At 36.6% G+C, this 27,420-nt stretch overlaps 1 protein-coding gene across 10 annotated transcripts in view; it reads right to left on the reverse strand.

The window, feature by feature from the left end:
• The window catches only part of LOC106869377 (histone-lysine N-methyltransferase SMYD3), a 95,250-nt gene that overhangs the window by 16,585 nt on the left and 51,245 nt on the right, over positions 1-27,420 (reverse strand). For 2 of the 10 annotated variants that reach the window (XM_052973230.2, XM_014915101.3), the window contains 8 exons: positions 20,237-20,293; positions 12,655-12,673; positions 9,280-9,343; positions 6,599-6,712; positions 5,699-5,768; positions 3,516-3,631; positions 2,459-2,529; positions 57-165 (listed from right to left, as the gene is read on the reverse strand). In XM_052973230.2, the coding sequence (XP_052829190.2) occupies positions 57-165; positions 2,459-2,529; positions 3,516-3,631; positions 5,699-5,768; positions 6,599-6,709 (477 nt within the window). In that variant the 5' untranslated portion in view covers positions 6,710-6,712; positions 9,280-9,343; positions 12,655-12,673; positions 20,237-20,293. Of the gene's footprint in view, positions 1-56; positions 166-2,458; positions 2,530-3,515; positions 3,632-5,698; positions 5,769-6,598; positions 6,713-9,279; positions 9,411-12,654; positions 12,674-16,161; positions 16,387-20,236; positions 20,294-27,420 lie in introns of those variants that run through there. The other 8 variants (XM_089363655.1, XM_089363658.1, XM_089363656.1 and 5 more) reach the window with 6 other exon arrangements.

The raw sequence follows: 27,420 nt of genomic DNA on the forward strand, positions 1-27,420 counted from the left end.
TAGAGGATTTATATTCGTTTTTTTTTTTTTTTTGTTCCTCTTCCCTCATTACTCACCTTGTTTGGTTCAGGTTCAGGAATATATTTTAGAGCTCTCAGAAACTGTTCAGTACCATTATATGTCATAACAGCATTGGGAACACAACTGTGGTCAATTTTGGAGGAACTGCAACAGAATAAAGTATTCTTTCAGTTTGTCTAATATTTATCCGTAATCACAAGTTCCCTAAGGCACTGATTTGTATATCTCACTCAGGGTAGTGAATGTAAGACTCTACCTGGTCAGAAAGTGGCCATTCTGTTGCAAGCACCTGATCTCTACTCCAGTTCATTCCCTGTCCATATATTTACTGCAGACACTGACCTACAGATGTTCAGGTTGGACATTAGTGTCATTGGTGAGGGAGACTAAAAACAACCATATTATCCGTAAATTAAAGCAGAGTGAAAAAATACCTGGTGGTATTTATTCTGCCCAAGTTACACAGATATAAACAAGAAACCAGTGACACATTCAGAGTATTTATGCTTTTGTTTACAAAATATGGGACATAAAACACATGAATAAACAAATTCATCATCGTTTAAGGTGCCACTGTTTACCAGAAGACAAACTGAACCAAAGACATTTATCTTTGTCTTAAAGATGTAGCTACTGTGACAGCTGCAATTTCATGTAACATTAAAGACCAAAGATGTTTCACTAGTTTTCTACAGATTAAAGAGAGGAAGATATACCATGTATGAGAAATATTAACTTTTAAAATCCTGTAGTGCTTTATCAATAGAAATCTTCCAATCTGGTTAGAATCCAGAGATTTTCATGAGATGTAGTTAGTCCAGTAGAAAAATCATAAAAAATATACACCAGTGCTGGTGCCACATGAAAACGCCCAGTCCAATCTGTAAAATGGTTGGCATTAGGAAGGGCATTCACCCATAAAAACCATGTCAAAACAGATAGTGGAGCTTGGTGCAGTCCTCTATCTAGCCAGCTCCTCTCAAGCTGTCCAACCCATGCCAGCATGGAAAACAGATGTTGAATGATGATGACTGCATAAATTTGGATGATACAACATAATGATTGTTAGTGTATATTGTGATTTTTGTTAATTTTTACCTGTTGTCATGTCACTTTAACCTGCTCAGATCACTTGAATGCCAAGGTAACTCGATTACATGTAGGTGTTTTTACACAGATAGACACCAATATCAATCTCTTTTCTCAGATCACAATTTGTGCTTCAGTAGTCTTTGTAACTTGAAAGCTACACAATTATCACAAGAAAAAGCATTCTGAGACATGTTTTCATCTCCTTCATGCAAAGGTTTTGTAAAGACTACATCACTGCAATTCTATTTTTATTTACTCTTATTACAGTAATAACATCCTCCACATAAACCTGACAGTATACAATATACAAAGTATTTAGAATATATCAATAAATCAATGTTTCTTTTTTTCAATCCTTGTCATTCACAAGTGAATGCATCACTACAGTGATCACTCCACTCCGCCTCAGAATTGGAAAATCCCAGTAAAAATCCCAATCAGAATCACTTAGATTATTCGTGTGTACAGATGACATGGAAACATCTGTTTATTTCCTCCAAATCTAAGCTTTCTTTCTCTAATTAAACCATCATCTCATCATTTTAATGTCAAATATTCCATGCTTGCTTGGTTCAGATGGAGTTTATTGAAGCAGATTTTCTATTACTGAATGCCATTCCTGATGCCAACCTGTCTCGAAGCAGAGTAATATTTCTCCAGTGCTAGACATGTTCTTGCAATACATTAGAAATGAATAGGGTGGCAAGCTGACAAAATCCTTAGCATGCCAGGCAAAATGCTTAGCAGCATTTCATTTGTTACCACATCCTGAATTCAAATTTTTCCAGGGTTGACTTTGCCTTTCATCTTTCCAAGGTTGATGAAATAAATACCAGTTGACTACTGGTGTTGATGTAATCAACTTACTCCTCCCTTGAAATTGCTGGCCTTGTACTAAAATTTAAAATCAATATATTGGAAATTAATGACATTGTATGATAATGACAGTCATTTACAACAATCATTAATAAATATTTACCAATGAATTCTAACTCATCAATTGAGATATTATTGCTATGATGCATGAAAATCATAGCAACAAAAATATCCAAAGAAATTCTCTGAATACATGACAAATAGAAACACAGATGGTGCTAACAGGAAGTTATTTTTAAAATGAAACTAAACTAAGTTTCTTGCAAAGAAGAGTGCTTAGTTCTTATTTGGAGTGTGTGTGTGGGGGGGGGGGGGGGCAAAGGAAGAACATGATTCGAATTGTGACTATATGTAGCAGAGGATCTCACAACAGTTGCAATTGAGGAATTTAAAAATTAACTAATGTTCCAATATCAATACAGGTAATTAATTATAGCTCTAAGCATCAAATAAGATTGCTTGATTTTACCTCAGATAAATTCCAGTTCCAATAGTGAGGGTATAATCTTCATCAGGAATTGCAAAACAGTTAATAAGCATCTGGAATGAACAACAAAACAGAATACCTTCAAGATTAAAAAAAAAAACAAAAAACAAAGAAGCTGTATACTTATTTCTGCATTTGACTTTTCTGTTGCTGTCATATTTTAGTTTAGTTTGAGACTTCTGTCTGGCGGTTCTATCATGTTGGCTATGTTGATGGTTATATTGTAGTACCAAAAATATGACCAAAACAGTCAAAGATCAAGAGCCAGGAATATATCAATGGCTCACAACAACAGCCACAACTATAACCACCATAAGGAAAACAACTACCCCAGCACCACCCCACCTAGATTATTATCAGGCTGCCTATCACCAACACCACCACATTAACAATAACTTTAATTAGTCAACAGTGGAGGCACAATGGCCCAGTGGTTAGGGCAGCGGACTCGCGGTCATAGGATCGTGATTTCGATTCCCAGACCGGGCGTTGTGTGTGTTTATTGAGCGAAAACACCTAAAGCTCCACAAGGCTCCGGCAGGGGATGGTGGCGAACCCTGCGGTACTCTTTCACCACAACTTTCTCTCACTCTTACTTCCTTTTTCTGTTGTGCCTGTAATTCAAAGGGTCAGCCTTGTCACACTTAGTCACGCTGAATATCCCCGAGAACTACGTTAAGGGTACACGTGTCTGTGGAGTGCTCAGCCACTTGCACGTTAATTTCACGAGCAGGCTGTTCCGTTGATTGCCTCAACTGGAACCCTCGACGTCGTAAGCGACGGAGTGCCAACAACAATTAGTTAAAAAAAACACCCTCTATGCAATTGCTTGACCAAGTGGAAATGGCAGCTAAATCACATCCACAAGTCTTAAAAAAATAAAGGACTCTATTTTTAAACATAAGTTTGTTTGATTAATCTGACCTTGGGCTAAACATCAATATTATTACTACAATTTGTAACAGCAGCAGAAACAACATCAATAATAACAATAACAACAGTGTGAAGCAGAAGTGATGAAATTGATTGTAAAACTCACTTTTCCATACATTTCAAATATAGTTTCATCAGAAGGTAACATGAGAGACTTTCCAACCACATCATGGAGATAAGTTAAATTAAATTTGACACCACTTTGTTTCAATTCCTGATAATCTGAAACATATTTAAAATCTCTATTATCGTATATATACATTGATGAAGAAGTAGCAGAAATATATTTAATATCTCAAGTATCCTACTCAAACATAGATGAAACAATAACAAAACTATATCTATTATCTCAAGTGTTCCACACATACACGGATGCTGCAGTAGCACTAATCACAGAGTAACAATAAAAATGCCTAAAAGTTTTTAATTTCTTCTCTTTTTGTTTTGGTTTCAAATTCTCCAAAGATCAACTTTGTCTTTCTTTACATTGATGAAACAGTACCAGTGGTATATTATGGAGAGGGGTTGAGAGTCAATTCAGTCACACTCATTATTGTTAGAGCATCTGACTAAGTACTGAGCAATACTGTACAGATTCTGAGTTTGAAGCTGGTTAAACAAAATGGGACTGCTTATTTAATATTTGGAATTGTTTATTTAACATTTTACTTATTCTCATGGGATTTGCAGTCAGTGAATTGTTTTCTTCAAACTGTAGCCCTATCTTAGAGCATACCAAGGCAGATTCTTTTGTAAAATTTTTAAAAAACCTTAGCACTCATCTTTATATTTTCAACTGCCCTGGTTTCTCTTTCTTCTTCATAGGAGAGTGAATGTATTTTTGATCTCTAAAAGTGCCTCTTTGAAGTGGATTTCTTGTGTCATAAAGTTGTTTACTTAAATTATTTGAGACTTTTATTCTTTTTCTCATAAAGACTCTCCTATCACAGAGAAAATGTTTTTGTGTATATTAGCTCTTCTCTCAAGGACAAATTTAATGCATATGGCTTATATTATTGACACAAAATCTTTGTGTTACATGTCAATGTCTTGCATAGAGGGACTTCTAAGCCAATTTTATTTTAGTCCCTTTTTTGGAACCAATTTTCAGTCAGCCTTGTAGAAGTTCAGGCTGGATTAAGTTTGGGTACTTCTTGGGTATTATACACCTTTAAGTAATTTAGACTATACATTGTTAGTTCTATTATGCTGTGGTCTGAGAAAATCACTGGCAACACCTTCACATTGTAGATAAGCTCCAAATTATTGGTGAAGCAGTAATTTAAGATGTTGTTCCTGGTTGAGAATACTATTCTTTGTTCTATGAACATCATTTTCATGAGACCAAATAGGAATTCTGCTTTGATTTTGTTCTTTACATGCCGTTCTTGAGACTACATTGCCTTAGAGCCATCTGATGGTGGGGAAGTTGAAGCCAGCATCAGAAAATTATTTTGTTAATACTTGTTTTAGTGCTTTTGTCATCATGATTTGTGTTAAGAGGCTGATATAATGTACATATTACCACATCATGTTACTTTGTATGAACTATGAGTATGTCACAGACCAAGTCTGAATGTGACAACAGAGTTAAGTGAGTGAAACCTTCATGGATGTATATGGTCACTCACTGCATCATCCATGTCTACTTACAGATGTTTCAATAAGTGCTATGCATACTGCCTGAGTGTATGCAGAAAGATTCTTAAATATGAGATTCTGCCTTTGCTGCTGATATTTAATAGCAGAATTGGCGTGTTGTTTGGTTTGGTAGCGATAGCGACCATCCTAGGTCTATTATTTGTGGTGGCCTTGTGTGTGGATGTGTATGGCTTTGGCTTAATCATATTTTTAGCCATGACAACTGTTGTACTATTGTTTGTGTCACACTTAAATTCTTTTACTCACAGGCATGGCTGTGTGGTAGGAAGTTTGCTTCTCAACCACATTGTTCTAGGTTCAGTCCCACTGCATAGGTCTTCTACTATAGATAAATATAATGTAGTTAGAGGAGGAGTGCTGTGCATATTAGTTTTCTACCAATACAAGATTGTTTAACTTTAAAATAATTACTAATTATTGGCTGGGAAATATGCATAGAAGACAATAAAAGGGAAAGACTAATCATAAGATATATTTTTATTCAATAATTGTTTTAATATATAAAAAAATATATATTTTGTTAATAAAGGAAACAAAATTTACATAAAAGTTATTAAATAATGGTAGTGCTCCAACATGGCCTCGGTTCAGTGAGTGGAACCAATAAAAGAGTAAATCACTACATACGTGACATTAATTCAATGAACTGTCTTTTCCACATTGGGTCTTCAACAGATTCTTTGCAATAGTCCTTGTTCTGGCCAAAACAAAACAAAAAACACTTTTATCACCAGACTTAGCAATATCTGCATTCATTAAGAACTTTAACCCTTTAGCATTTAAACCAGCCATGTCTCACCAAAATAATCTGCCTGTTTTATCGTTCAAACTGGCCTGATCAAGCCTTTCACACCTACCCTACAAAGTTATTTTAAATATAAACAGTCATGTCATCAAAATTTCAAACTTATGAGATAATGCATGATTAATTCAAAACAATCTAATTGAATAAGCATTATATTTGACAGAGTTATCTGAATGCTAAAGGGTTAAGGTATAACATGGTAAATAGGGTTGTTATGGTGTCACATAGAATGTCTTACTGTAATTCTAGTTCTCTGGGTTCTTGGTCCAAATTCTGTGAAAGTCAACTTTACCAGCTGTTCTTTCCGGAATCAGTCACCAAAACAGCAATCAAACATATATACAACCCCATCTCCTTTAAGTAGTTACATCATGAATGTTTCGCTGGGTTAAGGGTGACAAGGCTGAGAAGGTGTCTTCTTATGACACAGGTCTCCTAAAACCACAAGCAACAACATGGTATAGGCTAAGAGTATAGGCTATAGTAGATCTTATTAGTGAGAAAAAGGAAGTACAGCACCAGTAACCTTTGTAGGAACTCTGAACTGGGATTGTGGTAAACAAACTATGACCAGTGGTTGGTACATCAAGGTTTCAAGTTATCCTATTATCCTAATATCTAAAGCCTGAAAACAGACATGGTCTAAGAAATGGTCAAAAAGCTCCACAGGGGATATCAGGGTGCTAAATTAAATATTGTTGGAAGAAACAGAAATCACATACTTGCCATCGGATAACCAGTCGCAATACCATTCTGATTTCTGAGGGTGGCAACACTGGATCACCTTGGTTCTGATAACAAAGACATTCAGTTTTATGTATATCAAAATCCATTTCCTGAAGAGATAATAAATATCATTTACATTTGTTCCCTTTCACAAAACATTTGAGACATTATGGTGCAAGCCATGTACAGGGATGTTGTCAGTAAGGTGAGGGTTGGCAACGAGTAAAGTGAAGAATTCTGGGTAGAAGCAGGGGTTCACCAAGGATCAATCCTCAGCCCGCTCTTATTCATCATAGTCCTCCAGGCAATAACAGTGGAATTCAAGACAGACTTGCTCTGGGAGCTCCTCTATGCTGATGATCTTGCTCTAATAGCTGAGTCACTACTAGAACTAGAGGAGAAGTTTCAGGTGTGGAAGCAAGGTCTAGAATCAAAGGATCTTAGAGTCAATCTAGCAAAAATCGAAGTCTTAGTAAGTAGAAAGGCAGACAAATCACAAATGCAGTCAGATAGATGACCCTGCTCAATCTGTAGAAAAGGCATAGATAGAAACTCCATAAGATGTGCCTGGTGTAATCTATGGACACATAAGAGGTGCAGCAATATCAAAGGAAGGCTAACTGGGAAGATAGTTTTTGTGTGTACAGAAAATAGATTCCATCACATGCCAAGGGAAAAAACTAGAAGTAGCTGATAGCTTCCGTTACCTAGGTGACCAAGTTAGTATTGGAGGTGGATGCTCTGAGAACATAGTAGCTGCTAGAATAAGAATAGCCTGGGCAAAGTTCAAGCAGCTCCTACCTCTGCTGGTAACAAAGGGCCTCTCACTCAGAGTAAAAGGTAGACTGTATGATTCATGTGTGTGAACAGCCATGCTACACGGAATGAAATATGGGCTGTGACTGATGAGGACATGCATAGGCTGGAAAGAAATGAAGCTAGTATGCTCTACTGGATGTGTAATGTCAGTGTGCACATACAACAGAGTGTAAGCACCCCGAGAGAAAAGTTGGACATAAGAAGCATCAGATGTGGTGTGCAAGAGAGACGACTGCGCTGGTATGGTCATGTGTTGTGAATGGATGAGAACAGCTACGTGAAGAAGTGTCACAGCCTAACAGTGGAAGGAACCTGTGGAAGAGGCAGACCCAAGAAAACATGGGATGAGGTGGTGAAGCACAACCTTCGAACGTTGGGCGTCACAGAGGCAATGACAAGCGACCAAGACCTTTGGAATTATGCTGTGATTAAGAAGACCTGGCAAGTCAAGTGAGATCGTAGCTGTGGCCGATGCCAGTGTTGCATAACCAGCCCGTTTAAAAGTACCCTTCAATCTTCGAGCAATATACTGTGCTTGAGAAGACCTGTTGAGTCAAGCAAAGTCGTAGTTGTGGTCAATGCTAGTACCGCTTGACTGGCTCCCATGCTGGTGGCATGTAAAAAGCACCATTTCAGTGTGGTCAATGCCAGTGCTGCCTGACTGGGTCCTGTGCCATTGGCATGTAAAAGCACCCACTACACTCTTGGAGTGGTTGGGGTTAGGAAGGGCATCCAGCTGTAGAAACCTTGCCAGATTGGAGCCTGGTGCAGCCTCCTGGCTTGCCAGTCCTCAGTCAAACCGTCCAACCCATGCCAGCATGGAAAGCGGACATTAAATAATGATGATGATGATGATGATGAAAATTATTATTATTATTATCATTTATTATGGCAGTGAGGTGGCAGAACTGTTAGCATGTTGGGTAAAATACTTAGCAGCATTTTGTCTGTCTTTATGTTCCAAGTTCAAATTCCAACAAGGTCAACTTTGCCTTTCATCCTTTTGGGGGTTGATAAAATAAGTACCAATTGAGCACTAGGGTTGATGTAATAAATTTATCCCCTCCCTTGAAATTGTTGGCTTTGTGCCAAAATTTGAACTCATTATTATTATTATTATTATTATCATCAAGACTGCAAGCTTGCAGAATCATCAGCATATCAGACAAAATGCCTTCAAGAGCCCTGTGCTGGTGCCATGTAAAAAGTACTCATGCCAGTGCTATGTAAAGGTTCTCATGCAGTGCTACATTAAAAGTATCCAGCACACACTGTAAAGTGGTTAGTGTCATGAAGGGCATCCAGCTGCAGAAACCAAGCAAAATCAAACTGAAACCTGCTGTAGCTCTGCAGCTGGCCAGCTCCGGTCAAATCGTCCAACTCATCCCAGCACGGAAAACAGATGTTAAAGGATGATGATGATTATTCAACATTTGGTTGTTTTAGGCAAATTTCTATTGCATCTCTTGCTACACCTCCATGTTGCTGAGAGGTGTGGAGCATTTTGTGTTCTTGAATTGTTAGCATGCCAGACAAAATTCTTAGCGGTATTTTGCCTGTTGCTACATTCTGAGTTCAAATTCTGCAGAGGTTGACTTTATCTTTCATCCTTTCAAGGTCAATAAGATAAGTATCATTTGAACACTGGGGCCAATGTAATCGACTCATCCCTGCCTACAAAATTGCTGCCCTTGTGGCATCATCATCATCATCAAGGTTTGTGAAAGAACATTAGGGAAAGAGAATAAACTGCTTTTAGCATTGTGAAAGGAGGAAGATTGTGATGTTCTGGGGCAGGACTGTTTTTTGGAGAAGATGGCAAAGAAGTGAGACAAATAAGACTGAGTAAAAACCCTACCTTACAGCTTGGACTGCAGTACCAAAGAAGTGAACATCCAGAACAGTTTTCCAAGTGATCAGACCTAAACGACAAATTTATAAAACTTGTGATATTATGTATATGTGTGTCTACATATGTATGTGTGTATATGTGGATGTATACACACACACACGTACATGAGTAAGCACATGAATGCAAAACAAGGTGTAAAAATAGTACTCATATACTGAAGGTAAAGTAATATGCTTTAATTAAAGCTGAAAAATTCTTCACAAACTGTTATCAGACAATTGTGATCATATCGCTCCAATTGTGTATATTACTCCTTACGAGGAAGAAGGAACATCTGGAAAATGGAACTTAACTCACAAAATTTTTTGATGAAGTATGATCACATCTGTCCAATGAACAGTTTGTGAAGATTTATTCAGCTTTAATTAAAGTGTGTGTGTGTGTGTATATATATATATATATATATATATATACATGTAAAGAGAGAGAGATTGTTATATCAATATATTTGAAATAAGACTATGCATATATTGTATTTTATTCATTATGACTCATTTAATTTGTGAACTTAAACCAGAAAATCACAAATTGCAGAGGTGTGTGTATGTTAGTAACAGATAGACAAGAAAGAGAGACATACACAGATACATATATACAGATATATGTGAGTTGTCTCTACATGTACATATATATATTATTGACATCATAAGAATTTAGAAACTTTTGAGAAAATGTGAAATAATTCTTCCTTTGGAACTAGGTCTTGAAGCACATAAAGCTATGAATAATATGTAAATATTGGGTTGAGAAACCGTTTTGAATAGAAAAAAATCAAAGGCTGGTTCCAGACCCAGTTCCATGTGGTAAGAAGCTAGCTTCCCAACCACATGGTTCTGGGTTCAGTCCCATTGTGTGGCACCTTGGGAAAGTTTCTTTTAGTATAACCTTGAGATGATCAAAGCCTTGTGAATGGATTTGGTAAACAGAAACTGAAAGAAGCCAGTTGTATACATGTATGTGTGTGTGTGTGTCTTTGCATCTGTTTGTCTCTCACCACCACTTGACAGCCTATGTTGGTTTGTTTATGTCCCTATAACTTAGCGGTTCAGCAAAAAGAGACTGATAAAATAAGTACTGGGCTTTAAAAAAATAAGTACCGGGGTCGATTTATTTGACCAAAAAGTTCTTTATGGCAGTTCCCTAGTTAGTTCCTCAGTCTAGTGACTGAAAGAGATCTCACACACACACAAAGTAGATAGGAAATAGCAGGAACATTTTTTTTTTAATAATTTATTCCTCAATTTCTTGATGACTCAATGACACCAACACCACAAACACAGCCACTGTTACACATTTCATAAATTCTTAACTTAAGATCACCATTTGGTGATCTTAAGTTCACCATTTAGTGATCATAGCTTTCCAATGGTTTACTGCATTTTTGATGGCAAGATGGATATGGGAATGTCTATCTAGGTGTGGATTGCCACACAATTTCTGTCCCCCAGACGCCACTCACAAGATATTGGTCAACTAGAGTCTAAGAGGGAAGACACTATCCTAGGATGTTATGCAGTGGGATTGAACCCAGAGCCATGTGGTTGTGAAGCCAACTTGTTAACCACACAACCAACTATACTTGCTGCACAGTTTCTTCTCTAGATTTCCCTCATGAAACCAATTCTTTCTTAGAATTCCAATCACATAAATGTCAATATTGATTAGTATTGATAATGCTCAAATGATATCTACACACAAGAGAATCTCTTAACAATAAATTCTAATTAGTATGGAACATTTCAAATACTTAATAACTCAGACAAATTGTAACATTTTTCAAAAATGACAAACATTAGCAAAGTATGATAAATACCAGCTGAAAAGAAAGAATTGTTTAAATTTGAAAATTCCAACATTTCAAAAATCTTCAAGATCAACAATTTTAATAGAATGATTATGGGTAATTGTGGTATATCCAGGACCATGGGGGTTAAAGAAAGTGGACGGTGTGCAGTGATTATTTGTGACATGTCTTAAGGGGTGGGCATCATAAGAAATTGTGTGTGGTGCAGCGTGATATTGACAAATTGTGATAAGTCTCAATATCTCAAGATCACAGACATTACAGATTATAAGAATATAGGACAAATTCAAGTATTTCTTAGAATTATAGAAATTTTCAATTTTATAAAAAGGTCCAGGGTCATGAAAAATTGAAAATTTCCACATTTCAAAGAATTCTACAACAGAGATGGTAAAATGAAGTTTATCAATACAAACATGAAAATGAGAAAATATAACTTGTAAAACGATAAAAGGAAGAAAATAACTGTGAAAATAATATCAAAGTATTGTAAAAGCTTGAAAACTGAGAGTGCTAGAATGTTCTGTTTTTATATCAATGTAAAGTTCTGGAAACTGAATTAAAATTTCTAAAATCAATTACAATATTTTTGGAACTTATTCTGGTTGAAAATGAGGAAATTTTAAAACTTTTAAGAAGTTCAGAGTCAATAAGACTTCAACAAAATAAATTTCATTTAAAAATTTCTATTGTTGATTGTGGTATAAGAGACATCATGAAACAGAGATCTAATTCATTATCTGGTTTATCAGCTGCACTTGGTCCTTGGGTGTCTTTGTAATTATTCAAACCAGGCTCTGTCTTATATCATAACACTGGTTGTGGAACTTTGTTATTTTTTCAAACCTGTCTCAGAGGACACCATTTTTTTATGAGTTTGAATAATTCTAACATGTCTGGTAATATGAACTTTAGAAATGGTGAGCAAATAAGATATATTTTTAAAACGATGATAACTTTAAAATTCTCTGAAAATAAGAAAAGAGTTTGGAAATATTAAAAAAATTTTTTTGTTTTTTAAAATGTTTTTTAAAATCTTCACATTGAATTTAAAGCTTATCAAATACACAGAACCAGATTGGCATACAACCAATTAATAAAAATATCAGAGCAATTACAATTTATACTCATTTCTTTATTGCCCACAAGGGGCTAAACATAGAGGGAACAAACAAGGACAGACGAACGGATTGAGTAGATTACATCGACCCCAGTGCGTAACTGGTACTTAATTTATCGACCCCGAAAGGATGAAAGTCGACCTCGGCAGAATTTGAACTCAGAACGTAACGACAGATGAAATACCGCTAAGCATTTCGCCCGGCGTGCTAATTAGGAAATGACACCAAATATAAAATGTCTTTTGACTTAAGATCATATAAGTTGGTGGCTTGAACATTATCACAAATCAGGAATAATTGAAATTGAAAATATCTTAGACTAATAGTTTTTCTTTGTAGAGAAATTTACAAATTTTCACAAGTTGAATATCATGAATAGTAAAAAGTGTGACATACCAGATTGTAACTTAGAAAACTGTAAAATAAAAAATAGTAAAATACAAGATTTAGGTCATATACATCTGGGATACACATAGTTATGGTATATGACAGTGTGATATACAAAATTGGGACATACAAAAGTATAACATACAGGGTTGTGATATACAAAATCAGGACATACAAGATTATGGAATGCAAGATTGCAACATACAAAATTCTAACATATAATATAATTCTAAAATGATCAATTTTAATGTTGACAAAATCAATACAAGAGTAGATAAGCCTGGGTTGAAGAAAATTAGAAATACCAACAATTTCCTCTATTTTTGACATTATTTAAGAATATTTGCAAATTCTAACATCTCTAGTGTCATCAACATTGAAGATTTTCTCATGGGAAAGAAGTTGTCAATGTTAAATTCTAATTGATACACAGTCACAGAAAATGGTAAATTCCAGTACATCTGTGCTCTTTAAATATTATTTGGGAATCAAAAGTAATTTTTCCAAACTGCCACATGTCTAAAAATATGGTGGATTGACAGAGTTTGTGGAGCATCCAATAAAAGGTGATAAAATGTGTCATCATATTTATTCTCAGCATCCTTCGTTCAAATCTTGGCAAGATTAACATTGCCTTTCATCGTTCCAGAATCAGTAAAGTACCAGTCACATACTGAGGTTGATTCTTTTGATTATGCTCCTCTGTGAGAAGGTCATGGGAAACCATTCGCAGAGTTTGTGAGATCAGAAAGGGTTGATGACCCTACTGACATAACTCTCCAGACAACTTGGGTAAAACAACCATACTCTAAGAGTTATTGCTACTGCTGCAGCTGATGAAGATGATGATGTCACATCTAAAGCAATGAAACTAAAAAAAATTTGGCATGCCAAAAAATATCAAGACTATTGACTTGAAGAAGTGCCAGTTACCAAAAGTGGATCAATTCTGGAAACTGAAAAATTTTAACTTTTTTTTAAATTGAGATTTTCTAAAAACAAATCTTGAATTGTCAAAATTCAATATTTTGGCATTAAAGAGTTGAAGAATATTATTGATTTCTTACACTAAGAGAGGGATGTGTGTGACATTCTTAGATTAACTTGAATGTTATGTTAATAACAAAATTATGAAAGAAGGGAAATGAACTGACAAGGGGTACCTCTACATAGTCACTAGACCTACTAGAAATCACTGAATTTCCCTCAAAAACACAACTTACCAGCTTAAATTAGGATACACTGGACAATGTATACAAAAAGATCTAATCATCATGGCTGGAATACCTTTGATTACAGACTTGCTTAATCAGGGTTGACTTGGAATCAAACAACAATAACAAACCAACTTGAGATGTCCTATATAGTTACTTGCCCACTGGCTCAGTGTGGATGTTGCAATACTTCTTTCAATTCTCTTCTTTTCTACAGAAAATTTACTAATTACATCTTCACATCACTTCAATGAATTTTTATTTACAGTGTCATTGAGAAGAGATGGTCACAATATGTGCTAGAAACTGCAGACAAATCTCTGTCAAATATCACCCTATTATCTTAACAAAAAGAAGCAAACATAAAACAAGGTATCTCTAAATTTATAGAAAGATAATATGATAATTTCTTTGATCACCATTCAAGTTGGTTTGTTGTTGTTGTTTAATTCCAAGTCAACCCTGATTAAGCAGGTCTGTAATCAAAGCTATTCCAGCCATGATGATTACATCTTTTTATATACATTGTCCAGTTAAACCCTGGGGCAACAACACTTATTGTCTCTGCCACTCCAACAGTAGTTTCATGTTGGGGTGGATTTTACTTGAACATTTTGTACCATTCATGATAACACCTGATGTCACAAGAAGGCAAGACCAAATCGTCAAGCACTGTCAACACCACACCCACATTCATCTGCCTACCCATATATGTAGAGCTATATGAAATTGTTTGATCACAAAAACGTCTCTCCCAATGTGTGTTTGGCCAGTATGGACTGGTATAGAAAAGCTGGTAATGGCATGTTGAAGCATTCATCCAAACATGTCAATAATGTACCATTATCTCCAGGATAACAGGAGGTTTCTTAGGGAAAATAATCTTGCATTAGTAAATATACTCTAGAGTATATTAGGGTTCTGTCTCACCCCCTGATTACAAGAAGCTGCACTAAATTATATAATTAAACCAAAGTGAATGAAAGCACTTGTTAATTTCATTATGAAACAATTGTTTGGTAATCATTTCAATGTGCATTTTTACCTGAAAACAGATTTTAAAAATAAAATCAAAGCAAGAAAACAACAACAACATCCATCCAATGATCTAGCTATTTGTCTAATATACACAGTGTGTTTAGGCTAAATTTGATGAATTTTGTGTTGCCGTTTTTTCAGGACTAGCTTGATGCATTGGTGAACAGTCAACGGTGTTGGAGAGCATAAAGATTAAAGCTGTAGTTGAGAAAAGGTTAACAGAAATGGAGGATTGGAAGCCATTTGAATATTAGAGAAGAATTACCTGTATCATGATGATTCACACTGTTTATCAAAATGCTGACATCATGACTGCTGCTCAATGCTTTGTGAACATTGTAAAGGATGAAAGGTATGACATGGACAGATGCAATGGAGATTATGGAGCATTGGCCTGCAGGAAGGGATGCAACAGATGAGTGCATCTGCATGCCAGAATTTATCCAACAACAGCAGGACAAGATGATGGAAGATCTGATCAAGGGAATTTGTGGCCCAGAACAACAGGTGGCTTGCTTACAATCCATGTGTTGTCCCACGTATCACGGAAATCAAATTCCCCCAAACTGTGATGATAGTCTTTGGGTGTGTCTCCAGTGAGGGTGATATCATGCCACCCCACATCTTTGAACAAACCTTAGGCTCAATTCAGACGATAATCTGAAGCTGTTAGAGACTAGAGTGAAACCTTGGCAGGAGGTGGTTGCTGCTTGAAGGCCATATGTGTAGCAGCAAGATTTGGTTCCCTGCCACACTTCCAGAAAGAGTCAGAAGTGATTGTTGGAGAATTTCTATGAGCTCACCAGCCCCAACTTATAGCCTCCTAATTCCTTGTAATTCTGGCCTCATAATTACTATGTGTAGGGTGAAGTTGAGAAAGACACCAACTGCAATGCCTACAACAAAAAAGGCCAAGCTGATGGTTAAGATCAAGGAGGTGTTCAAAGATCTTCCTAAGGACACAGTGAGAAACACATGTGCCGGGTTCTGGAGCCTTCTTGAGGCTGTGCTGGAAGCTGAGGGCAGCAACTTTAAATAAATTGTTATCTCCAAGCTATAATCTAGCTAATATTTTTTTGATTTCTTAAAATGTGTTTATTTTTAGATGGGATATATTGTTTTCTTTTCCATTTATGTAAACCATCAAATTTAGCCCAAATACCCAATATATATATATATATATATATATATATATATATATATATACATACATTCACATACTGGTGCAAATGTAGGTGTGTGTTTAAGAAGTTCGCTGCACAACCTTGTGTTTCAGGCTCAATCTTGCTGCACATCATCTTGGGAGGTTATCTTCTACTGCAGTCTTTGGTTGACCAACACCTTCTCAGCAGAATTTGTTTGATTGAAACTGTAGAGGTATGTTATATATATCTATTTGTTTGTATGAAAGTGTGTATTTATACATGTGTGCGTGTGTGTGTGTGTGCATACATACAGGCTTGTGCTTACTACCATTCTTGGGCTGGTTCTGAAAATTTACAAGAAATATACTTAATACACATACATGAAGCTTGAAAAAAGGAGATACTATAAAACAAATTAGCATAAATAAATATATTGGGCCATCCCAGAAATAATGCAATTTTTTTATACTACTTTCATTATTCAAAATTAAGATAAAGTTACTTTTCAATCTAAAATATACTCCCCATCTTCTACAATGCTCTTCCATCTATCTGGTAGACTTGCAAGGCCCCTCTTCTGAAATTCACTTGTTTGTGATGAAAAACACTCCCCCAGTACTGTTCTGTCCTCGTCTACAGAATTCATATTTTTTCCATCCAAATGATTTTGAAGACTGCAGAATAGATGATAATCAGACAGGGCAATGCCAGGCGAATATGGTGGGTGGGGCATCATTTCCCATTTAAACTGTTCCAGCCTTTGAAATGTCATCCTTGCTGTATGTGGCCGAGCATTATCCTGATGGAAGAACACCTTTCGTCTCGGAACCAAAGATGGACGTTTTTCTTCTAGTACGGACTTAAGCCTCTCAAGCTGCATGAAGTAGATATCCTTTGTTATCATTTGGTTTGGGTTTAAAAGTTCAAAGAGGACTAAACCTTTCATTTAGGGGATGATCCTATATATATGTGCTATTGAAGGTTGGTCTTGTGGCAGAATTGATTTGAAGAAACAAACAAAATAGTTTGCTTGTGGGATTTTAGTAATATATCATCACACTCTACAGACGTTGGGACTCACAAGGACCTACAAATATTGGGACTCGCAGAGAGGATGCCAAACAGATGGAGATAGAACAGCCCTTCAGCTGGTCAGCTCCTGTCAAATTGTCCAACACATGCCTGCATGGGAAACAGACATTGAATGATGATGACTCTCCGGGGTTAAATTTGCTTTTTTCCTTCTAGGTTTGATGAAACAAAGTACTAATCATGTATTGGGATTGATTTACTTAACTCTGTCCTCTCCCATCTGTGTCATTGTTGTACAATCCTGTGCTTCCACATGTGGGGCTGTCTGTTAACCTTATCCTCCTCTTTCTGTGTCCCCCTATACTCAAAATCATTCATCACCAACAACACTGACCTCTTATGCCTTTCCCATTCCTGCCATCAAAACTGCTCCAGATCCTTAAACCAAGGTACCACATAAAACGTATTGGTGTGGGTGTTGGTGCCATGAAAAAAGCACCTAGTACACTCTGTAAATGGCTGACATTAAGAAGGGCAGCCAGCTGTAGAAACCAAGCCAAAACAGACTATGGAACCTAGTGCAGCCCCTAGCCTTGCCATTTCCTGTCAAGCAATCCAACATGGATTACTTGCATGGAGAATAGATGTTAAATGTTGATGACAATAACACTGTCGCATATTAATATACTGTAACCAACACACACTCCATACAGTTCTATGTACAAGTCAGTGTGTGTGTGTGTGTGTGTGTGTGCGTCTATGTACCAAAACATATTTCCTTACATATAAACATGTACAACATTTCCACCTTAATCTTAGCATATTCATAACATTTTACAGCAAAAAATCTTTTTTACTTCCGAACATATTTCCTCTTAGTTGGAGGAAATCTAAATGAAGGAAACATTTTTTTCTCTCTCTCTATCTTTATCCACCCACACACAAATATACAACCACGAGGTAATAAAGGAGGTGGCTGCTTGTATATATAAAAAAAAAGAAGTCAAAATGCTTCCCACTCAAAAAAGGAGAGCAAGTTAACAAAGGGAAACAACTTTGAAACAGGTTTAAAGAGTAATATAAGGGAGATAACTGCTTAAGATAAATTTTTATCTTCAATAAATCTAAGAAAGAAGAGAGAGTTCCTTAACTAGCCAGAGTTAGTGACATTGATTCAGTTCCCCATTAGGGACATTTCTCTTCAAATACACAGCTTTTCACAAAAATATTTTGTTTGTTTTTATTATGGTTTAATCAGGAATAAATGGGTTGTCCCGATGACCTTGGAAAGCTCTGCAACATGTGCAAGACTAATGTGGTTGATGTTCATCTGAAATATATGTAAACTAGACACTTCAGCACGACCAACATTGTTTAAACAGACCTGCTTCCCTAAACAATTATTCTCTTGAGAGATCGGAATTGTGTAGTGACAGTCAAAGGTCACCTTAATCATGACTTTACAATCGGTTAAATGTCCTCTAACTCTATTGAAATTTATTTTAGTTCTAAAGGAATGGGGAACTTCACATAAATCTAAAACTCATCAAAATTTTGTAAAACAAAAACTGTTCAGTTAGGAGCAGGTTTATAGGTAGATGTAACAGGCATGTTTCTGTCTTGTTAGAGCTCATCAAGGAAACATTCATATCAGTTGGTAACCCTTCCCAACCACATTGTTTCAGGTTCAGTCCCACAGCATGGCACCTTGTGCAAGTGTCTTCTACTATGGTTCCAGGCTGACCAAAGCTTTGATAACCCAAAATACATGTGCGTGTGTTTGTGAGAGAGAGAGAGAGATTTTGTATTTTTCTCTTGTCTATCACTGGTTGTAAACATTGGCTTTACTAATAGTATCATTTGCTTGCAGTCCCACAAAACTATATTCAGGCTTCTTCGTTGGCAAGAAATAGATTTTATCAAGAATACTTTTTCAGTTTCACCATTAACATAAAAAAAAAAAAATTCCAGCTTTATATTGTTAAACTCTGTAAAAAACAACAGATTGCCCCATCATTTTGGGTTCCTTTTCTTTGATATCTACTATTAATATTTCTGTCCCTAGATTATTGACTTTGGTTACTATAAGGTTGAAGCAGGTTGTGTCTAAGTAATTTATATGACTAAGATTGTTGATTTTCATCTATGTGCCCTTTTTTCATGCCAGGTACATCTGTTGAGGTTGATGCTTGAAATCGTTTGCAAGGTTATCACAATACTGAAGCCAAAGCTGGAACAGACTGGATGAGTCAGAGTCATAACAGGATGGTAAAAATAACTCAGAGCTTCTTGGATGTTTCAGACAGAGAAGCTGCTTTCTGTTACATTTCATCAGGCATCGTTCTCCCTCAAACCATGTATAAAGCCTCTTTTGCTCCCACTCTCTCACAACTCACTATTGACTATTTGAAGATCTTGAAATGAACTTAAACCTTGGACTTTAAGGAGAGAAGTCATAAGAAGAAGCATTTCTGTTGATTGGCATACATGGAATACTCTCTTACATTGACAATGTCAAGATTTGATGTTGAGCTGGTTTTCAACAGAGGCTCCTTGCCTTCTTTGTCTCTATCACTTCTGGTTCCATGTATTTGTATGACAGCACCTGATGATACAACAATGGTTTTGTAAAGGGATTCTACTGGCACAGCTTGAAAAAAGGCTGTAACCATATTGTCACTTGGGCATCGTTTTTGTTGTTTCAGTAAGGTAAACCCATTGGCTATTAACACCAGAAGGACCAGAATGTGTCAATTGATGCAAAGATGTTTTTTCAATTTGAAAGGAAAAGTGGGGAGGGGTAAAAAAACCTTTATTATAGGCGCAGGCGTGACAGTGTGGTAAAAAGCTTGCTTCCCAACCACATGGTTCTGGGTTCAGTCCCACTACATGGCACCTTGGGTAAGTGTTTTCTACTATAGCTTCTGGACAACCAAAGCCTTGTGAGTGGATTTGGTAGACAGAAACTGAAAGAAGCCTGTCATATAATATATATATATATATATATATATGTATGTATGTATGTATATATATATATGTATATATATGTTTGTCTGTGTTTGACCCCCCCACCATCACTTGACAACCGATGTTGGTGTGTTTATTTCCCCTGTAACTTAACAGTTTCGCAAAAGAGACCAATAGAATAAGTACTAGGCTTACAAAGAATAAGTCCTGGGGTTGATTCGTTTGACCAAAGGCGGTGTTCCAGCATGGCCACTGAAACAAGAACAAAAGAATAAATGTATAAATCTATTGAATTTTATGACTTCAAGCTGATATTAGTTGCAATAGTTACATACTTTGAAACAAATTTATTGAAATTCTAAACATTCCTCACAATGTTTTAGTGCACATTTGCCACACAGAGGTTTTTTACAGACTCTATACATTTCTGTGACTCTGTTTCAGCATTTTGTTTTCACACATGTACATCTGACTTTATTTCTAGAGGTAGATGTTTCCTCGATTAGACATTTGGTAGTACATGAATAACAATGAGGTGAATCGCCACAAAGTTCTTCAGTAACTTTTTGAATATATTCCAGTCAACTAATGAATGAGTTGTAAACACTTGTGTATATTACCCAGCTGTTTATAAGAGCAACATCCAAAATATTATGAAGACCATGCATTCGTCATTGTCTTCTGCTTGCTTTAGCTGAATAAAGCCTTGCCATTTGGTCAAGCACGTCTACGCCTCCCTTATGTTTGTAATAAAAAAGTCTGGTGTTAGGCTTCTTCCTGATGTTATTTTCAGGAAGAACTTCTACAAATTGATGTAAGGTACTCAAAACAAAAACAGATTTTGATTTTTTGCACTGGTATGAGATAAATGTGACAGTAGGCTTCTCTTTGGCTTTCAAAACCACAGTTTCATGGACTGGTTTCACCTGTTTTACTACTCCTGTTAATTTCCTTCCATTCTGACTAAACTGCAGTTTTGTTTTGTGAGCTGTAAAGTCCATGCAATTACTGAATATCTAAAATGGTGTCACATGTATGTATAAAAAAAGCAGGTGCAATTTTCAAAAGTTGCCAGTGTGTCAATTGATGCATGTGGTCCTTATAGGCAGTATGCACTTTATGTTTTTTACAGGTGGTGCAAACAACCTATAATTTATAGTGTTTATAGATGTTATAAAACTATGAAAAGTCAAGCATCATGATGTCAAAATCTACAATTATTTTAGAATTGTGTGCAATTAAGATTTCAAAATGCATTCATTAACACACTCGGTCTTTCTAGTGTTAAGTAAGTGGGCAGCAAGTTGTTGAATGCTGAAGTATCTTGATGAATGGGAAAGATGAAAAAGCCTAATGCAGATGCATTGTCCCAGATGGAATTAGGCTAACTTTATCAGAGCAAACATTGCAGTGTCAGATCCCTCAATGACATATTTGTAGACATATTGGATGGATTTTACTGAACTGTAAGAACTTCAAAACTGTGTGTATGAATTAAATGTGTTGGTCAGAACTAGGCTGCAGGGACCTATCTGGCTGCTGTCAGTTTGTGCCATCCAACTAAGGTTTGGAAACCTTCATCTTCTGGTGATCTTCTTTTCCAAGACATAGTCATCTTCACCTATTTAAGTTCCATTGACAAATAAAACCCATGTATTGTGTGTATCCTTTTCCCATGCAAAGTAAATTCTTATTAAGGGCAAACTAAAGAGCCCTTTCACATTGCAAAGTTCTGGGAGCTCAGCATATATTATGAAATTAACTTGATCAAGAACAGAACCTATGGCAAGTCCTCTTTTCCCATGCCACTAATGATAAAAAACATTTGTAGCCAATTTCTGGTAAAGAAGACTAAATTTGATTGATTCTAGTTTGATTTCATATCTATTAAATTTGACTTTCTTCTTAATATGAAATTATCTGGATACTCATTGTTGATGAAGATACATTTACACACACACACCATACAGAACATATATGATATATATATATACACAAAAATGCAGAAAGCAAGGTATATAAATAATTTGCATTATATAATATATCTAATAACCAATTTCCCCTTCCTGTAGCTATTTATGTCCTTTTGTCTATATACCCTCTGGTTAAACTGTTTGGTTTCCTTCATGTTTTAAACCACACACAGATGCACATACACTCACACATGTATATGCACTTGCAGAGCACCATCTGAACATGGCCGATGCCAGTCCCCTCTGGCCCCTGTGCTGGTGGCACGTAAAAAGCACCCACTACACTCTCGGAGTGGTTAGTGTTAGGAAAGGCATGCAGCTGTAGAAACATCGCCAGGTCAGACTGGTGCAGCCTCCTGGCTTTCCAGACCCTAGTCGAACCATCCAACGCATGCCAGCATGGAAAACGGACGTTAAACGATGATGATGATGATATATATATATATATATATATATATAATGATCAGATATATACATACATACACACAGACATTAATCTATGAATAGAAAATTCTTATATTTCATAGTCTTGATATTGGTTTTATAAATTTTCTTCAAACTTTTTAGACTTATTCATCTAATTCTCCATGCATCAGCCATATTGCATTGACACACACAAATGTGTGTGTGTGTATATGTGTGTACGTACATATATATGTATGTATGTGTGCACATATATGCATGAGTGTTCACATAAAACACATGCTACCTATTCATACATACACGTTTAATCACACACACTCATCTATTCTCTCTGCAGAAGAGCATGCACTCAAAAAACAGACTTCTCTTTCTATTTTACCTGAGCAATAATCTAATACACTGCTTGTTTTTTTAACTTGTCTTCATGTTATTTATAAAATATATATAACACACACACACACACACACACATATATATAACACATATTTATATGTATACATTTACTCTAATTTTATTTACATTTCTTGTTGTTTGTACCACCAACCACCACCACCGCTACTTTTCACTTTATTTATGTGTGCGTGTTGCAGCTCTAAGTTATTTACAGTTTGTGTTTATGATATAGAAATTAAAATAGCACGGTTGTAATTGTGGGGTTCATGATGGTGGTTTTGTTATGGTGATGGTAATGATAGTACTGCTGTTGCTGCTGGTAGCAGAATGGTTCACAAGAATGGGAGGGATGATTGTTGTAGCCATGGTGGTGGTGATATTATTGATGATGGTGATAATGGTGGTGGTGGTGGTAATGATGGTGGTGGTGACAGTAGTATTGATGGTGGTGGTAGTGAGGGGGTGATGATGACGATGCTGATTGATGAAGATGATAATGATGATGACAAACAGAGATGGTTTCGTTCTAAAAGCTCTTTTTATTGTCGTCTTAAGTGAAATGAAAGCAAGTTTTTATTCAGGAAGAAAATCAATCAATCGAGATGGTAGATGAATGGTTGGGGGTGATTGATTAATCAATTGCTAAGCATACATACATAGTGCTGTATGTACATATTATACACACACTCACACATATATAGGTGTAGGTGTGGCTGTGTGGCAAGACGTTTGCTTCCCAACCACATAGTTCCAAGTTCAGTCCCACTGTGTGGCACTTTGGGCAAGTGTTCTGCTATAGCCTTGAGCCTTAGAAGTGGAGAGAATTTGGCAGACAGAAACTGAAAGGAACCCATTGTATATCTATCTATATATCTATGTGTGTATGTGTGTCTTTGTTTGTCTCCCACCATTGCTTGACAATCAATGTTGGTGTGTTTACATCCCTGTAACTTAGTGGATCAGCAAAAAAGACTGAAAGAATAAATACCAAGGCATTAGAAAATGAAAGAAAATAAGTATTGGAGTTAATTCATTCAACTAAAAGTTCTTCAAGGCAGCGCCCCAGCATGGCCACAGTCTAATGACTAAAACAAGTAAAAGGTATATAAAAAGATACATTTGTACGTATTTGTCTATTTGGGTATAATCAAGTTATTAGAAAGTCTCTGCTAAAGATAGTTTCAGATAATCCATTCCTGACTTGCCAACCCCTCCTATCATATATCAGTGTCTAATAGCAGGAGCATACTGGTATTCCTCAACATTCCAAACTGGTATTCTTCAATGACACTGGTTGCTGTTGTTCTTGCTTAATCTCCAGCCATGACCATCCTATCCTATCCTAATTTTTGTTTCAGCAACAATGTACCCAAGATAATGTCTTATCTATTTTTAAAAAAGATGTTCAGGTGTGACTGAAATTTAGCAGCTATTTCTGTCTTACTGAACAACCCACATGGAGGCACTAGATGTATTGGCTAATGTAGTCCTAGATACATTAGGGATTTCAATTTTTTTAAAGAGTGTAATTTGAGGGAAATTCAGCTGCTAGTTTTAGCAAGTTGAGTGGCCAACTAGAGGCTTTTTTTCTTCACAATTAGAAGAGAGTGCTACATTGAGAAACACAGCAATTTTGGCTATTACATGTTTCACTGTATTGTGTTTGGCAGAACTGGCAGAGTGTTGGATAAAATGCCCGACAGAATTTGTTCTGACTCTTTACATTTAGAGATCAAACTCTACTGGGGTCAGTTTTGGTTTTTATTTCTTCAAGGTCAATAAAATTAAGTACCAGTTTGTGGGGTTGAATAAGAAGTAAAACTAATTTTTGTTACTGATTTCTGGGATTGGTGTGGAACTGTGGGACACCATGGGGTGTTGAGTCACCCTTTAAATAAAGGCAAACTTGTTACCAGTTCAAATATGCTTGAGGCATATTTGAACCCATAAGAAAAATCCAATCACTGTATTTTGTCACAGAGAAAATTTCTCACAGTAACCAGGTGTAAACACACCTATCTGTCTTGTTGGTTTGCAGCATCCGCTTATCCGGTTTCTAGTGCTGAAGAGGAGATAACCACTCTGAAATGCATGCATCCACCAACCTGATTAGGGAACACTGCAAACTGACTCAGTGTATTTATATTTACTCTTTTATTCTTTTACTTATTTCAGTCATTTTGACTGCGGCTATACTGGAGCATCACCTTAAAGAGTTTTTAGTCAAAGAAATTGACCCCAAGACTTATTCTTTGTAAGCCTAGTACTTATTCTATTGGTCTCTTTTGCAAAACCACTAAGTTACAGGAACATAAACACACCAGCATCAGTTGTCAAGTGATGGCAGGAGGCAAACACAGATACACACGTGGCCTTTACCAGGGGTGTAGCCAGCCCACTTATACATACCTTTCCTTCTTTGGACACAAATCCCTGCTTGCAAAGACCTGTTGAAACAAGTGAAATCGAAATCGAACCAAATTCGATGACTGGCACCCATGCCAACCTTTCCTTCATTGGATACTAAACTCTGCTTGTGAAGACCTGTTGGGGCAAGCGAAATCGTAACTGAACCAAATTCGATGACTGGCACCCATGCCAGTGGAGCGCTAACAGCACCATCCGAGCGGGATCACTGCCAGAGCAGCGATCTGGCTTCCATGCCGGTGGCACATAAAAAGCACCATTTGAGCGTGATCGTTACCAGCGTCGCCTTACTGGCACTTGTGCCGGTGGCATGTGAACAAAACATTCGAGTGAGGTCATTGCCAGCGCCGCTGGACTGACTCTCGTGCAGATGGCACGTAAAAACATCATTTGAGCATGGCCGTTGCCAGTACTGCCAGACTGGCCCTCATGCTGGTGGCACATAAAAGCACCCACTACACTCTCGGAGTGGTTGGCATTAGGAAGGGCATCCAACTGTAGAAACTCTACCAGATCAGATTGGAGCCTGGTGCAGCTATCTGGTTCACCAGTCCTCAGTCAAATCGTTAAACCCATGCTAGCATGGAAAGCAGACGTTAAACGATGATGATGATATACATAATGGGCTTTTTCCAGTTTCCATCTACTAAATCCACTGAAAAGCTGTGGTTGACCCAAAGCTATAGTAGATGACGCTTGCTCCCACGTGGTTGAAAAGTAACAAGCTTCTTATCACATTGTCTTCAGTGAAAAATTTTCTTCACAACAAAATACAGTGAACGGCTTTCCTATAGGTTCGAATATTCCTGAAGCATATTTGAATGGTAGCAAGTTAGTATTTATACACATCACTGCTCTTAGTACTTTTGTTCCATATTTTGAGTAATCTTCAGAAATTCCTGGAAAGTGAATACAGTGGTTGTGGCTAGGATGCAGTGTTGATGTTACCTTCCACAAGATTATGGCAGCATTTAAACTGAGCACTGCAAATTATGGAAACAGTTGTTTATTATATAATGTTACAATGATGAACCAACAAGTCAATGACAGAGCTTCTATCTGGCCTCTTGACCTATTAAAAATAACAGCCAAATCACTTCCTGATGTCTTGAAAATAAACACATTAAATAATGTAATCCTATAGTATATAAGCTATGTCTAAAAAAAAATGTCTGGATGATCATGGCTGGAACCTCTTTCATCATACAACAATGTGATACTTGTTTGTAGGTAAAACAAGTCCCTGGAAAATTGTGGTGAGTGACTGAAGTGATATGAACCTTCAATGCTATGATTCATTGTTCAATGACATCATTTTAGCTCAGTCATTTGGGACAACTGTATACACCATTTGTATACTCCAGTGATTCTCTGATGAGGAAGTTGCTCCTTTTTACACAGAGATTATGATTGATGCTGTTTAACCCCAGATCAGGCCTAATCAACCAGGTCTGTATTGGTGGTGATGTTTAACTGATCCACCAGGTTTATCACCAAAAGTGTTCTAGTCTTGCCCATCCCATATTTCTTAGTCAAACACAGTATAGTCTACAGTACCTGATGTGTCCTTTTTAATTAAGCAGCTGCATGTGATTTGAAGGAGATTTGACTGCTATCTCTATTAGGCCAAATGACAACCTCACAGGATTTCTCTTCTAATTGTATATTGGAATTGTGAATGTGTGGAGGTCATCCCTTTCCAAGGTAAACATCCAAGGAAGGAATTGAAATCAGTTAATAAAACACTTGCTTAGTTTACAGTGTTGCTGCTGTCTACAGTAAGAACGACACTGCCTTATGGTACCTAACACCACAGCTTGGTTCTTGTTGTTTAGCACCAGCTCAGCCCAGGCTGAGCAAAAACATTCCAACTGTGATCATCCTGTCTCTTATGTGCTGAGAACTAAGGACTATTTATCCAGTAAATCCATGCTTTAAGACACTGGGATGTAATGCAGGATAGATTTGAATACTATTTCTAGGAAAGCAACTAATCCGAACAAAATCTTAATTTGCTCATTAATTGTTTGAGTCAGTGAAAATAAATTGTTTATCTCTCGAGTGACTAAACATTTTTCAAAAAATGGGGGAGTAAAACAAATACAGATAAAAGTCAAGGTAATAGGGTTATCTACAGGAGAGGGAGAGAAGTAAGTTATCCTC

This window comes from Octopus bimaculoides, chromosome 15 (genome assembly GCF_046866305.1).
Source record: "Octopus bimaculoides isolate indiv1 chromosome 15, ASM4686630v1, whole genome shotgun sequence".
Taxonomy (NCBI): domain Eukaryota; kingdom Metazoa; phylum Mollusca; class Cephalopoda; order Octopoda; family Octopodidae; genus Octopus; species Octopus bimaculoides.